At 51.3% G+C, this 12,853-nt stretch overlaps 1 protein-coding gene across 1 annotated transcript; it reads left to right on the top strand.

Moving 5' to 3' along the window:
* The first annotated feature begins 239 nt into the window (after positions 1-239).
* Positions 240-10,083, top strand: EXOSC2 (exosome component 2). Its single transcript, XM_090022558.1, has 9 exons — positions 240-487; positions 855-956; positions 2,241-2,286; positions 3,392-3,481; positions 4,266-4,331; positions 5,225-5,293; positions 6,615-6,791; positions 7,927-8,055; positions 9,179-10,083. The coding sequence occupies exons 1-9, from the start codon at positions 255-257 to the stop codon at positions 9,257-9,259; spliced, it is 993 nt and encodes a 330-aa protein (XP_089878684.1). The 5' UTR covers positions 240-254; the 3' UTR covers positions 9,260-10,083.
* The last annotated feature ends 2,770 nt before the right edge of the window (positions 10,084-12,853 follow it).

Genomic DNA, 12,853 nt, shown 5'->3' with positions numbered 1-12,853 from the left:
TGCAAGGGGGAGCCTGAGCCAGCTTTGCCCCTGTGAGCCCCCTGCCCTGGGGACAAAGCTGGAGCATGTGACCTCACCCTGGGAGCTCCCCACAGCCAGCACTGGGGGGCACCAAAGCTCTTCGAGCTCCTGCCACCACTAAAGATGGAGCCGCCCACCGGCCTTCCCTCAACACCCAATGCAGTGAAGGCCGTTCCGCCTCCCCTGCCCGGACCCAACATGGCTTCCCCGCGCCCGTTCCGCCCTTAGCCAAGATGGCGGCGCGGGGAGCCCGCACACGTGCTCTTGCCAGCAGTTGGCATGGCGGCGGGAAACCCGTGGAGCCCAAGGGGCCTGAAGCTGCTGCGCTGCCAGGAGTCGGAATGGCGGCGATGGAGGTCCGGCTGCCCGTGGCCCGCAAGCTAGTGGGCCAGGGCTTGGCACGGGGCAGCGGGAGGGACCTGGTGGCGCCGGGGGACACGATCACCACGGACACGGGCTACATGAGGTGGGGAGGGGCAGGCTCCCTAATGTCCTCTGGGGTATTTTTTTTTTGGTGGGGGTGAGGGTGCATGGGATGGGGCCTCTTGGACTTCTGCTGCTGCCCCGGGTGGGCTTCGTGTCTCCTGTAACCCCAGGCCCCTTTTTCCAGAGCTGCTGCTTTGCCAGGCGGCCCTCAGCCTGTACCAGTGTGGGGGTGGCCCTGGGTTACCCCTGTCCCTCCGTGTCCCGCCCTGCCCCCACCTCCACCCCATTGCACACATGGGACCCCCTTGGCAGGGGGTTTCTTTGCCGGGGGTCCACCCCAGCCTGCTTCATGTTGGGGCAGGGGAGCCTTCCTGGGCCCTCCGCGTCACGTACTCTCTCCTCGGCAGGGGCCATGGCACCTACATGGGCGAGGAGAAACTGGTGGCGTCCGTGGCCGGCGCAGTGGAGCGAGTGAACAAGCTGATCTGCGTCAAAGCCCTGAAAACCAGGTGAGCACCGTCGGTCGGGGAGGCACGAGGTGCCTGCTAGACCGGCCCGGAGCCCGGGTATCGCTTTGGGGTAGTTGCTAGGGCAGGGCTTCCCCCGACGGGTGCTGGAGGTGGGGGTGGGATGGGTCTCTGCATGCGCCCTGCAGTCGAAACCGGTAGGGCGAAGGATGCGATCACATTTGCCATCTACATCCAAATGGCATAACCAGAGAGGTGATTTCATAGGTTTCTAGGGTCGGAAGGGACCTGTTAGCTCATCGTGTCTGACCCCCTGCTCTGGGCAGCAAAGCCAGGTGCTTGTCCAATCTCCTTTTAAACACCTCCAAGGTAGCGGAAAGCACCACCTCCCTGGGAAGCCCATTCCATATTTTGGTAACTCTCACCATAAAGAATTTTTCCCTGATGTCCAACCTAAATCTGCTCCTTTATGGTTTGTGGCTGTTGTTTCTAGTAACCCTGAGGGGCATCCTGGTAAACACAGCATCCCCTATTCCCCGCCCCGGATGAGCTTATAGACAGCCACAAGATCACCTCTCAGCCTTCTCTTGCAGAGGCTGAAGAGATTCAGGTCCGTCAGTCTGTCTTTGTAGGATCTTACCTGCAGGCCCTCAGCCATATGAGTAGCCCTCCTCCGGACCCTTTGCAGATTATCTATATCCCTCTTGAAGTGCAGCGCCCAAAACTGGACACTACTCCAACTGCAGCCTCACCAATGCTGCGCAGAAGGGAAGTATCGCCTCCCTTGACCTGCTTGCACCTGCTAATGCCAGACAGTGCAGTTAGCCTTATTTATTACCTTGTCACATTGGCGACTCGTGTTCGTTTTTGCGTCGACTGTGACTCAGATCCCTTTCCTCCGCTGTGCTACTTAGAATGGTACTTCCCAGTCTGGAGGTGTCTTGGTGATTCTTTCTCCCCAGGTGCAGCGCTTCGCACTTATTTTTATTAAATTGCATCCTATTCTGATCCTCGTGATACCAGGCCCCACGTTGCTTGTCACTGTTAAAACCTGGAGGGACCGCACGATTGTCCGCTTTGACCTCTCGGGTAGCAGAGCCCAGCAAATTTAATTCATTTACACTTCTGGTGAGCCCAGTTAAAACTTGCTGGAAAAAAGCCTCTGTATTGGGGTACTGTGCTAGAGTTGAAGCAGGTTGCGCTATTGGGACCTGTGCCAGCTTGTCCCTGCTTGTGTTTAATTACCATGGTGCTGATAAGGGGAGCTGAGCTGAGAGCGGTTTCTGCATCTAGTGTGAACAGCTTCCCTTTTTTTCTTGCGCCCAGGTATAACGGTGAAGTTGGCGACATCGTGGTTGGGAGAATCACAGAGGTAAAGTGCCCAGAGGTTTCCAGTCACTGTTTTGTATGAATGACTTGATTTCTCTGATGCACAATATTGTCCCACTTACCCTTGTCCTACATGTTATAAATCAGATGTGCTCCTGGGCACAACCCCAGCCAAGGGGGAAGATAATCAGACTGTTGTTTGCAGCGGGGTGTCTGATCCAAGGTGCACCCAGCAACTTAAGCAATCAGATCTTTTACAGTCTGACCATAAAGGCTGTGGAAGCTCAGCCCGTAGCTGTAGTGGCATGGCCTAAGCCCCTGAGTTTGGTTCCAGGTTGTGCTGCTGAGAGAGCTTGAGCAAGGCAGGACCTGCCATTGAAACCAGGACAGCACTGGCCTCCTTGGTTACTAGGATGTTCTTAATATAACCAGTAATTTAAAAGCCAGAGATGACAAGTAGCTTTGGGTGCTACATCTGCTCCCCCAGGAATACTCTTTCTGGGTGCATAGGAGGTGAGTTTAGAGTGTACTGAGTTTAAGAGAATAGCCTTGAGACTGAAAAAGTCTTACCTGGAATTGTATTGGAGCTGATCAGTGCTCAGGAGCACACAGCAGCTCTCAGTGCCGCGGCATTGGCAGCCCCGAAACTGGCAGGCTCTTTTCATTTCCGAGTCTGATCGTTTCAGGACTGCTATTAAAAGCCTTGAAAAGGAGGGGCAAAAGTAGCCATGAAACCAGCTATCTGCTTTATTTTCAAGGCTTCAAATAGCAGCCCTTTAATAGCTGCTTCCCCTCCACTGTCTCTGGGGCAGTTAGAGAGCACAGGTAATTTATGAAGTAGGCAGTGGTGCTGAAAGGGTATTTAAGCACTTGGCTCTTACACTGACGATCAGTTTGCTACGCTGTAAACAGGCAGCATATTGGAACTGGCAGGGCGTTATGCCCTAATATGAGTCGGGCACTCGCACCATAAGTGAAGGGCACTAATGTTGTTCATGTGTGCTGAGAACAAGACAGATCTTCAGTTATTCCTCTTTATTTGTTCATGGGCTGGGTTACATTCTTGAGGGTCCTGCTGGACAGAGAGAGGCCCTGTCGGCAATCCAACCAGAGGAATTTCTCCCACCTCTTTCTCTTTCCCGCCTTAGGTGCAGCAGAAACGGTGGAAGGTGGAGACAAACTCCAGGCTGGATTCAGTCTTGCTTCTCTCGTCCATGAATCTGCCGGGAGGGGAGCTGGTGAGTAGAAGCCCAGCTTGTATGATGCTGTGTTTCTTTCTTGCCATTTGCAACCAGCTGAGACGAGAAGCAGGGCACTGAGGTGTGCTGTGAGGCAACAAAGCTTTTTTCCGAGTGGCTGCTGAGAGTTGTAGCATCCATATGGAGCTGGTCCATGCATCAGTGTTGCATGGGACTCTGAGTCTGGCCTTGGAGAGAGGGCAGGAGCAGCCCCAGGTCCCAGATGAAAGCTGTGGTGTGCAGAGTTCCCCTGAGAGAAGTTGCACACTTGAGCCTGTGCTGAGGGGGCATTAAGCATGGAGGAGAAGGGAGCAAGGCCCTTCCACCTTGAGCTAGCGTGCCCTGTTGGATGAGTTCCATGTAGCTAAAACTCGCAGTACAGCATCTCCTGGGAAAGGTGCATCCATTACATGGCACCTCTAGGCTGTCACTGATTTTATATTATGTTGGGATTGTGGCACCGAGCTAAGAAAGGTCTGCTGGTTCCCATCCTGTCTGCTCCCCTCACCCTGGTTGTTTCAGAGTTGGTCCTCTGATACATTGTCTGGCACCTTATCTGCACCAGAAGCTTTCAGCTGCAGGACCTCCCTGGGAAGGCTGTTAGATATATGGGGAGAGGCAGGCAGGGTTAAGACAGAGGAATGGGTGCTGTCCTTGATGATCTAAGGAACCTGTTCTCCAGCTTCACCTAGGTGATAGATGGAAGGAAGAATTAGGCTGGGGACTGGTTAGGTCTTACTGTTTGGAGGCTGGGGGTCACTTTCTGTCCCTTTATGTTTTCCAGAGGAGGAGATCGGCAGAGGATGAGTTGGCCATGAGGGACTACCTGCAGGAGGGAGACCTGATCAGTGTATCCTTCCTTCATTTGCAGACAGGCAGCAGAAGCCTGGGTGGGACCTGAGTTCATCGCCAAACCCCAGCCATTCAACAGGATTACTGTGGATGAACCCTACCCAAGGGTTCTCCGGCCCACTACTGCCCAGGGCAGGTGGAGCAGGGTGGGCGGCGTGAAGTGTTACATTAGCCTGAAATGAAGAGGAGTGTTTCCCCTCCTCACTGGCTCTCTCTGGCTTTTAGTTTCCTTTGTGCCCAAGAAGTAGTTGTTCCATAGTGAGAACCTGGGGGTTTGGAGCATTTGATAGCTCCCGTATGAGTCTCTGAAGTTGCTTGACTGAAGAGTGCATCTCCTCTAGGATGACTGCCTGAGGGAAACCACTTTCAGGTTGTTTCTGAAGGCTGGGATCATCTACTGGCCTGCTATGGTGGGGGGCCTTGTGCTTAAGACCCTGAGTGGCTCAGGCTATTGGGCTGGGCCGGGCCTGGCCTGGCCTGGGTGCTGTTCCCTAAGCCTTTTACCTCCAGTTTACTGCTCTCCCCAGTTACCCCTGGTTGCAGTGCTGGCTGGGGTGGAGAGGGCTGAATCACTGATCTGTGTATGCTTTTGCAGTTCTTGTGGGCCTGAGGTGTCTTCAGGTTGGAGAGTCCACCTCTCTGACTCTAACCTGGTGTGAGGCCACCAGGCTGAGCAGGTAGACTGGACTCTGAGCCTTAGACTGGTTTGAGCTCTGAGTCTTAGGCTGGTCTGACAAAGGGAGGGACCTCTCCCCCCCCTCCCGTAGGTGGGGATGGATTGGGGCAAAGGGGACCTCCCTAAATGTCCACCATTGTCTGTGGAAGGTGGGGGAAGCAAGGGTGAGGTCTGATTCCCTGCAGGCTGTTTGTTTCCTTAAAGAGCACTGACAGGCGGAAGTGCAGTCGGTGTTCTCTGATGGGGCTGTATCTCTGCACACCCGGAGTCTGAAATACGGGAAGGTGAGTTAGCATTTGGACCTCTGTGCTTCTTGGGATCCAGTGCCTTACCCTGTTTTTGAAGAAAATCTGACGGTGGTGAGACAATGCTTGAGGTGCCCACCCTAATGGATAAACTGGCCAGGGAATCGCTGTGTCCCAACAGCTGGAGACTCCAACCTGTGCGGGGTGCGGGCCCTTGACATGTAGGAGGGAGATGAGAGTGCAAGATGCCCCTCTGCGGGCACCGTTGTCAGCAGACATGTAGAATTTTGTTCTGAACGCTGGTACAAGGAGGTGATGGATCATACTTGGTCACAGTCACCTGAGGATCTGTGTCTGTGGTGATGTTTGCCATAATGTAGTGGTAGCTGGTTAGCATCAGAGTCAGCCAGACAGGCATAGCCCATCTCGGTTTTGGGCCAAGGGGCAGGTATTTCCAAAAGACACTTGGGCTTGGCTTAGTTCTGCTTCCATTGACTTCAGTGGCTGCATATAGGCCAGCACTGAGCATGCATTAAACTGATATCTAAATAGCTAGAGTGGGAATATGCCTATAGCTTCTTCGTGGGTAGTGCAGACTGCACTGTGTGAGGGAGGCACAACAGAGGGAGAAGAGGAAAGCCTTCTTTGAAAGGGGCAGGTGATGGAGAAGAGGTAAAATGCTAGGTGGTTCCTGCTGCATGGCCTTCCTAGGGTCAGGCACATTTTAAACCCAGTGGAGCTATGCGAGGTGCAGATTGCAAATCCACCCAGAGGATCTGCGAATGCTCGGGCTACAGCTTCCCTAACAACCAGACCCATCCCTCCCTTCGCCTTGTGCCTTCCCCTTCTCAACCCTCTATTTTGGGCTGTACACAGTTGGCGTTTATCTATGGTTTTGTGTGCGGAGATAAGCCAACAGGCCATTTTGGAGGGCAGGCCACATTTTGGGATTATGAGACCTGGGGTATTAGCGCTTAAAAGATGAAAGCGAAGTGTGCTTAGGGTACAAAGGCTGAGGGACAGCGATTGGATTAAAAGGGAAGATGTTCTGCTAAATTGAGCCGCTTGCTCACTCTTCATTTTTCTGCGGGGATGAATGATGTGTAGGTACGATCAAGATATTAATGCTCTCACTAAGCACTTAGAGCCTTCCGTATCTTCAAAGCTGTGCACAGGCATTAGCTAATCCTCCCAGTTCCCCATGAGGCAGCCAGGTTTTACATCCCTGTTTCACAGAGGGGGGCAGAAGAGTTGGAGCTGATTCATTTCCACACCACTAAACGAGCTGGCGTCACTGGTTTGGCTCCTGGCTCCACATCTCTCCCTCATGACTTGTCCCACACCTCCCTCTTCTCCTCAGCTTGGCCAGGGTGTGCTCGTTCAGGTTTCACCTTCCCTTGTGAAGCGCCAGAAGACTCACTTCCACGACCTGCCCTGTGGCGCCTCGGTGATCCTCGGCAACAATGGCTTCATCTGGATCTACCCCACTCCTGAGCAGAAAGATGAGGAGGCAGGTGGCTTCATCACCAATCTGGAGGTGAGGAGAACAGTGCTTTGGGACTGGTCATGGTGGGGAAAGCTGTGTCCAACGGCCTCCTTCTCAACCTGTCTTCCACTAGCTATTGACGGAGTTCTTTTATATCCTTGCTGGAGTCAGGTCCCCTCACCTCCCTAGACCCATCTGTGGTTAAGTACTAACCTTCCCACAGGTAAAGTCCATACCCAGGGGCTCTCAAACATTTCCTTTTAGTGTCATGGGAAGCTTCTCCCCTCCCCTTCATGCTGGCAGGATGCTCAACATAGATTTGATGCTCTGGGGGTGCAAGTCTTTATGTCTGTAGTGGCTACTAATAGGAATTAGTGGCTGGAAACGTTGACGAGAGCCAGCATCAGGTGACTAGGCAGCTCTCCAGGAATCACCAGCAGACCACAGATGTGGAATTCACAGCCACAGTGTCCTACGATCAGTGGACTTACAGGCATGCAGAGTGATCTACTAACCTACCGAGTTCCTAGCCCTTTTAGCATTGACTAGTCCGCCTTGTGTCTCCTACTTAGGAGCATGGAGTGTTACATTAGCACTGTGGATGTGGGGTGAACTAGCTGGCATTTGGCAGTTGTCCTTTGCACAATGACAGCAGTGGGGCTGCGTGGTATAGTCTGCTGCCAGATGCAGCTTACTCCTTTGTCCTGATCTCTTGCCTTGCAGTGGCATGTGCTGAAGGCATAACACTCTTAGCCAATTTAAGGAGCAAATTGGTGGGCTACAGAAGGGGTTCCTGCCCAGAGCTTGGCTGGAAGGCCATTTCCCAAGACATGGACAATTGGGCAGGGAGGTAAAAACACAACTGGGGGAACCTGCAGTTGATTAGACAGCTGTCTCAATGTTCAAGTTCCTTTCTTCCCAAAGCATGCCACTGGCATGAATCCTTTTACCATAAAAGATAAACCTTATTTCTTCCTTGGTGGTGTGAAAAGAACCAAGGATCCCTGGCTCCCAGCCTGCTCAGATCACTTGGTGCTGGTGCCTCCTTGTGCCTTGAGATCCGTACTCATGGACACAACTTGTATTCTATAGCAGCTATGGGTGGAAGTAGCAGACTGCTATTATTTCCCTATGACTTCATCCCTTACTTTCTAATTTGAGTTTATCCTCATTTTGTCTTCTCCAGCCAGTCTCCTTAGGTGACCGGGAGGTAATCTCACGACTCCGGAACTGCATCATGGCTCTGGTTACGCAGAAACTGATGCTGTATGACACCAGCATTTTGTATTGCTACGAAGCATCACTCTCCCATCAGGTACTGAGTCCAGTCACTGCCCCCCTCACTCCATGCTACCAGGGGCACGGCCTGCTCCAGTTCATGCCAGACCTAATAGGCTTGTGCATGCCTTCAGTTGCAGTGAGGAGTTGTCTGCAATTCCCCCACAAAAGAATTCTTGTTGTAGGTGGTGGCAGGCTGACCCTTTTGATGGTGTGAAATAACATCATGAGAAGGTTGAAATCATAGAACCACAGAATCCAAGAGAAGTAGGGCTGGAAGGGACCTCTAGGGGCCATCTAGTCCAACCCCCTGCTTGAGAAGTTCATCCCAATCCAAGCCATTTAACCTATTGGTAAACTGGGGATGGGTTATTTGCATCGGATAACGTTGAACTTGAGCTCCATAGATGAGTTGCCTCTTGACTAGTGCCTGTGAGTTTCTTGCCTTGGGCAGAATAGGAGCCCTTCCCCGTCTTATCCTGGTGTCAGCATTAGGCATGGAATTGCACCAGGGTAAGGCAGGGGGGTCTGTGAATGCAGAGGAGGAGGCCCAGCCTGCTGCACAATGGACTAGAAGCCCAGACATTTTGCTGTGGGCCTCGCATGCTCACATCCCTTTCCAGTCCTTGGAAGGTTCCTGGTGTTAGACTTTCTATAGCTGGATTTTTTGCATTCAGCACCCCTTTGCACCATAAACACCATAACACATGTTGGTTTTTGTAGTGCTGTCAGCCAAAACGGAAATACCGGAGGGTCTCCTTTCCTCTTTACACAGCAAACTCTCAAATGCCTGCTTTCATGTTCACCATCAGCTTTTCCACCCAGTGGGTTCTGCCTCCATGTTATGTTAGGCATAGGAATATGTATGTAATATTTCAGGTGAGGGTCTCAGGACTCCTGTCTTCTCTTTAGGTGTTGAATAGTCCATGCAAGAATCTTTATGGTGCCCTTAGGGAAGTCCTGTCCATGTCTTGGAGCATCTGCCTTGACTGTGGCCACTAAAGCTTTGTTGGGCCACAACCCCTGATATTTCTGTTAGCTTCACTAACTCTCACCTGCCATTTGTTGCTGAATGCATCCAGCATGGTCTTGTCCACCCCAGGTGTAAGGGTTGCAATGATCCTTCTGTGTGAATATGGCTCTTTGTCTTTTCCCTGTAGATCAAGGACATTCTGAAACCAGAGGTGATGGAGGAGATAGTGCTGGAGACCCGGCAGAGGCTGTTGGACCTGGCAGGATGATGGAGGGAGTGAGGAGTAGCAGCTTGGCATCTCGTCACATCAGCCTTTACGTTCCAGTGTTATGCAGTTCTGCCATGTCCCAACCAGCATTCCTGAACTCAGAAAGCACCTGAAGCCTGTTATCTTCACACGTTCCTCCTTGTGCAGTTTTCGTTTTGTTTTCGTATAGTCTTATCCCTTCATGCTTCAAAATGGACTTGTGGCCCTTGGGGAGAGTGGCTATAACTGGCGTGTCTCTCACTAGGTAGGTTTTGGTGGAGAATCAGAGGTGCCTCTGATATACCCCCAACTCAGCCCAAAAGATTAGAAGACAGAGGAAGCCGCTATTTTATCTTAGGATAACCGGTTTTTTTACCGGAAGGGTCTTGTAGCCAGTCCTAGCAGTAGCTGCTCTTACCCATGATAAGAGTGTGACCTTTTTACTCAAGAGTCCATAATCTTCTCCACAAGACCCCATGTTGCAGCTATGCATCCTCTCTCAACTGGTGAATTGTTCAGGTCAGTGCTCTGGGGTGTTCTCCCTGTCCCTAAATGCGTGTTGGAGTCAGCCATTTTGGGCCCTGTCTTATCGACAGTTCAGACATAGAGCACAGGATGGTGTTGTGTCTACTGGAGCCAGGAGGCTGGTTCACTGAGTACCGAGACCTTGCAGGTAAAACCTGGGCATGAGTCATCAAATCTGCTATCACCTGCCTGCTGATGCCGAGAGCTTTATTTGGTGTATGGGATACTGTGACCTCTCTAGACATGGAGGATTCAAACATTGTTTCCTACCAATGGTTTTTTTTATATAATGTCAATTAAAAACTGCCTTTGAGGGAGAACCTGCAGGTTGTGTGTCTTTGAAAGAGCTTGTCTCTCTTCTCAGTTTGGGGCCACTTCTGACTCACCCTGTCTTCAGGGACATACACGGCTGCAGTACATTGTGCTGTGTCACAGCCGTTCATTTCTTCTGCACAGCAATGACTGAAGCTTCCCTTGCTGATACTTCCCGTCTCCCTGTCTTCTCTTTCACACCCACTCTCCCTCAAATCTATGGGGAATCTCTTTGATTTTTGCCGGCCTTCCTCCATGGGCACTTTTGTCATATGGAGCTACTAGGCAACCTGAATTTTTGCTTCTCCGGAGGAACCTCGGGAAGTTAAACCAATGCTGTCCTCCAGGGAGGCAGAGGCCCTGGTAGGACTTCACTGGGGTCTTTTAGAGAGCATGAGGTTAGTGGTTGGAGCAGGATATGCTTCATCAAGGCTTGTGGGGATCCAGCTCTGCCAGTCTATCACCTGACTCTTCTGTGCCTCATCTCCCTCCATCTGTAAGATGGGAATGGTGCCAACTTTGCAGTGGGGGTGAGGCTCAGTGTGTTTGCTTGTAAAGTGCTTGGAGGCCCTGAGCACTAGTTATCCTTGCACAGACCCACCACCATCTGTGAGAAGGCTGGTGCGATGTGAAAAGAGACTGGGAGAACCAAGGCCCTTGTCCTGGGACTGGGTCTAACTTGGATATTGCAGATCCTTAGCTGAACCCTCCGGCCTCCTGGCAAGAGCCCTTTCTGTGGGAATTAGAGAGAACCCTTCCCGTGTCTTCCTCCTCCTGTGTCTCCCTGAGTTTGGCTTTGACTAGACACTAGGTGGCAGTTTCTGCTCAACCCTATAGTATTTTGCTCTGCTACACTAAATTTACCGTGACGGATTCCTTCTGTTATTTGATGAAGGAATTTCCCATCTCCTAGTAAAACTCATTGGGTCCGTTGAAATAGTGACAGTGTGTGAATACACTAGTTTCCCATAACCCAAGTAATTAACCTCTTGTGTTGGGCAGGGGCCTGTGAACAGAATGAGCAGCAGGTAAGGACTTTTTTTTTTTTTTTTACTTCATGCTTACAGAAATGCGGAGCTGGTATTTTCCTAACTGGTCGCTAGAGGTCCCTGCTGCTCTACAAACTCAGCAAAAGTGCCAAGCCTACAACTAAATCCTGAAGGATGGCAGAACACAGTGTCTCTGGGGGCTCACTCTGGTTTTTGTTCAATTTTTAAGCCAACAGGGTTTTTAACCAAGTAGCTTTACAAGCCAGTAGGCAGCTCTTTCATTTCTACCTGTCACTTGCACAGTGAGGGATGTTTTACTATCCTGGCATTTTCAAGGGAGCCAAAACATGCTGGGAGCTTTGTTCCCATTGAAATCAGGTGCCGGATTCCCTTCAGCTCCATTTAACCCCAAGTCTCAGTGAACAATTTTCACATCCTGCAGGAAGAGGATCCAGAATGGTGAGAGAGAAACCAGTCTCTTTCCACAGAGGAGGCAAGCCTGCTTGATTTTGGTAGTTAACCCTGGTGGTGGTTGTGGACATGCCTTGGGCTCAGAATTTGGACCGGCAATCCTTGAGCGCTGTTACGATGCTCAGCTCTGATCTTGGCACTACTATGGTGGTTGGCTCTATCTGAAACAGAACCGAGTCACTAACAGTCTACATGATGACAGAATAACCAAAGCAACAGTTCAACCAACACCTCGGGCAAACAGGTCAGCTTGGGGGACCTGAGGAATGACTATTTTCAGAGTGCTCCTGCCTTTGGAAGAGACATAACCAGAATGGGCAGGGAAGTTATTCCCTGTGGAGATCCATGGATAACATTAAAAGCTCATGTCAGGAATCTAAGTTGGAGTTACAGACCTTGGTTGGGTAGAGTAGAGTTTATTGGTACTTGGTTCCCCCCTACAGGCCTACCTGTAATGCTACAGAGGGAGGGCATGGGGAAATGGTGACGTACTTCGGCATAAGTTACATCAGTGTGGTGCACCCATATAAATTATACCAGAGTAGGTAACAGACAGTGCAGCTTATCTCAGAGTAGCTCAAAGTGTAGTCTGCTATTATGGCACCTTTCCATTACTTGGTAGGGGAACAGGTAAAAGCCTGTTCTGCTTTGAGCAAATAGGTACTTTGGCATAAACTGGACAGACGAAACCTTCCCTGGTGGTTCACTGATGAAGAACCCCTGAAAAAATTCAAGTAAATTATTTGTCTGCTCGGTTAACATTACCCCAGTTTTGGGGACTGCATCTGTCTGTTATGTTTTTACACTTGTGTAACACTGATGTAACCAATATAGGGTGGGCGGATGAGAACAGGATGGGATTCAACACCGACAAGTGCAAGGTGCTGCACCTGGGGAGGAACAACCGGCATCATACCTACAGGCTGGGAACTCCCTTCTTGTCAGGGCAGAGGCAGAAAAGGATCTTGGAGTCATCATTGATGCCAAGATGAACACGGGCCAGCAGCGTGGGGAGGCAGTTAGGAAGGCCAACCACACCTTGTCGTGCATCCACAGATGCATCTTGAGCAGGTCCAAAGAGGTGATCCTCCCGCTCTATGCGGCACTGGTCAGGCCGCAGCTGGAATACTGTGTCCAGTCGTGGGTGCCGCACTTCAAGAGGGATGTCGACAGCATGGAGAGGGTCCAGAGGAGGCCACTCGCATGATCAGGGGGCAGCAGGGCAGGCCCTACGAGGAGAGGCGACGGGACCTGAACCTGTTCAGCCTCCACAAGAGAAGTCTGAGGGGGGATCTAGTGGCGTGTTACAAACTAGTCA

This window comes from Crocodylus siamensis, chromosome 11, assembly GCF_052110815.1.
Source record: "Crocodylus siamensis isolate JL-2025a chromosome 11, ASM5211081v1, whole genome shotgun sequence".
Classification (NCBI taxonomy): Eukaryota; Metazoa; Chordata; order Crocodylia; family Crocodylidae; genus Crocodylus; species Crocodylus siamensis.
The sequence above is the reverse complement of the archived record's forward strand: the minus strand, read 5'-3'. Positions and strand labels throughout refer to the sequence as shown.

Coding starts and splice junctions, on each gene's coding strand:
- EXOSC2 (XM_090022558.1), top strand. CDS start 255: ATGGCGGCGCGGGGAGCCCGCACACGTGCTCTTGCCAGCAGTTGGCAT. Junction 488..854: donor ACGGACACGGGCTACATGAG/GTGGGGAGGGGC, acceptor TCTCCTCGGCAG/GGGCCATGGCACCTACATGG. Junction 2,287..3,391: donor TGGTTGGGAGAATCACAGAG/GTAAAGTGCCCA, acceptor TTCCCGCCTTAG/GTGCAGCAGAAACGGTGGAA.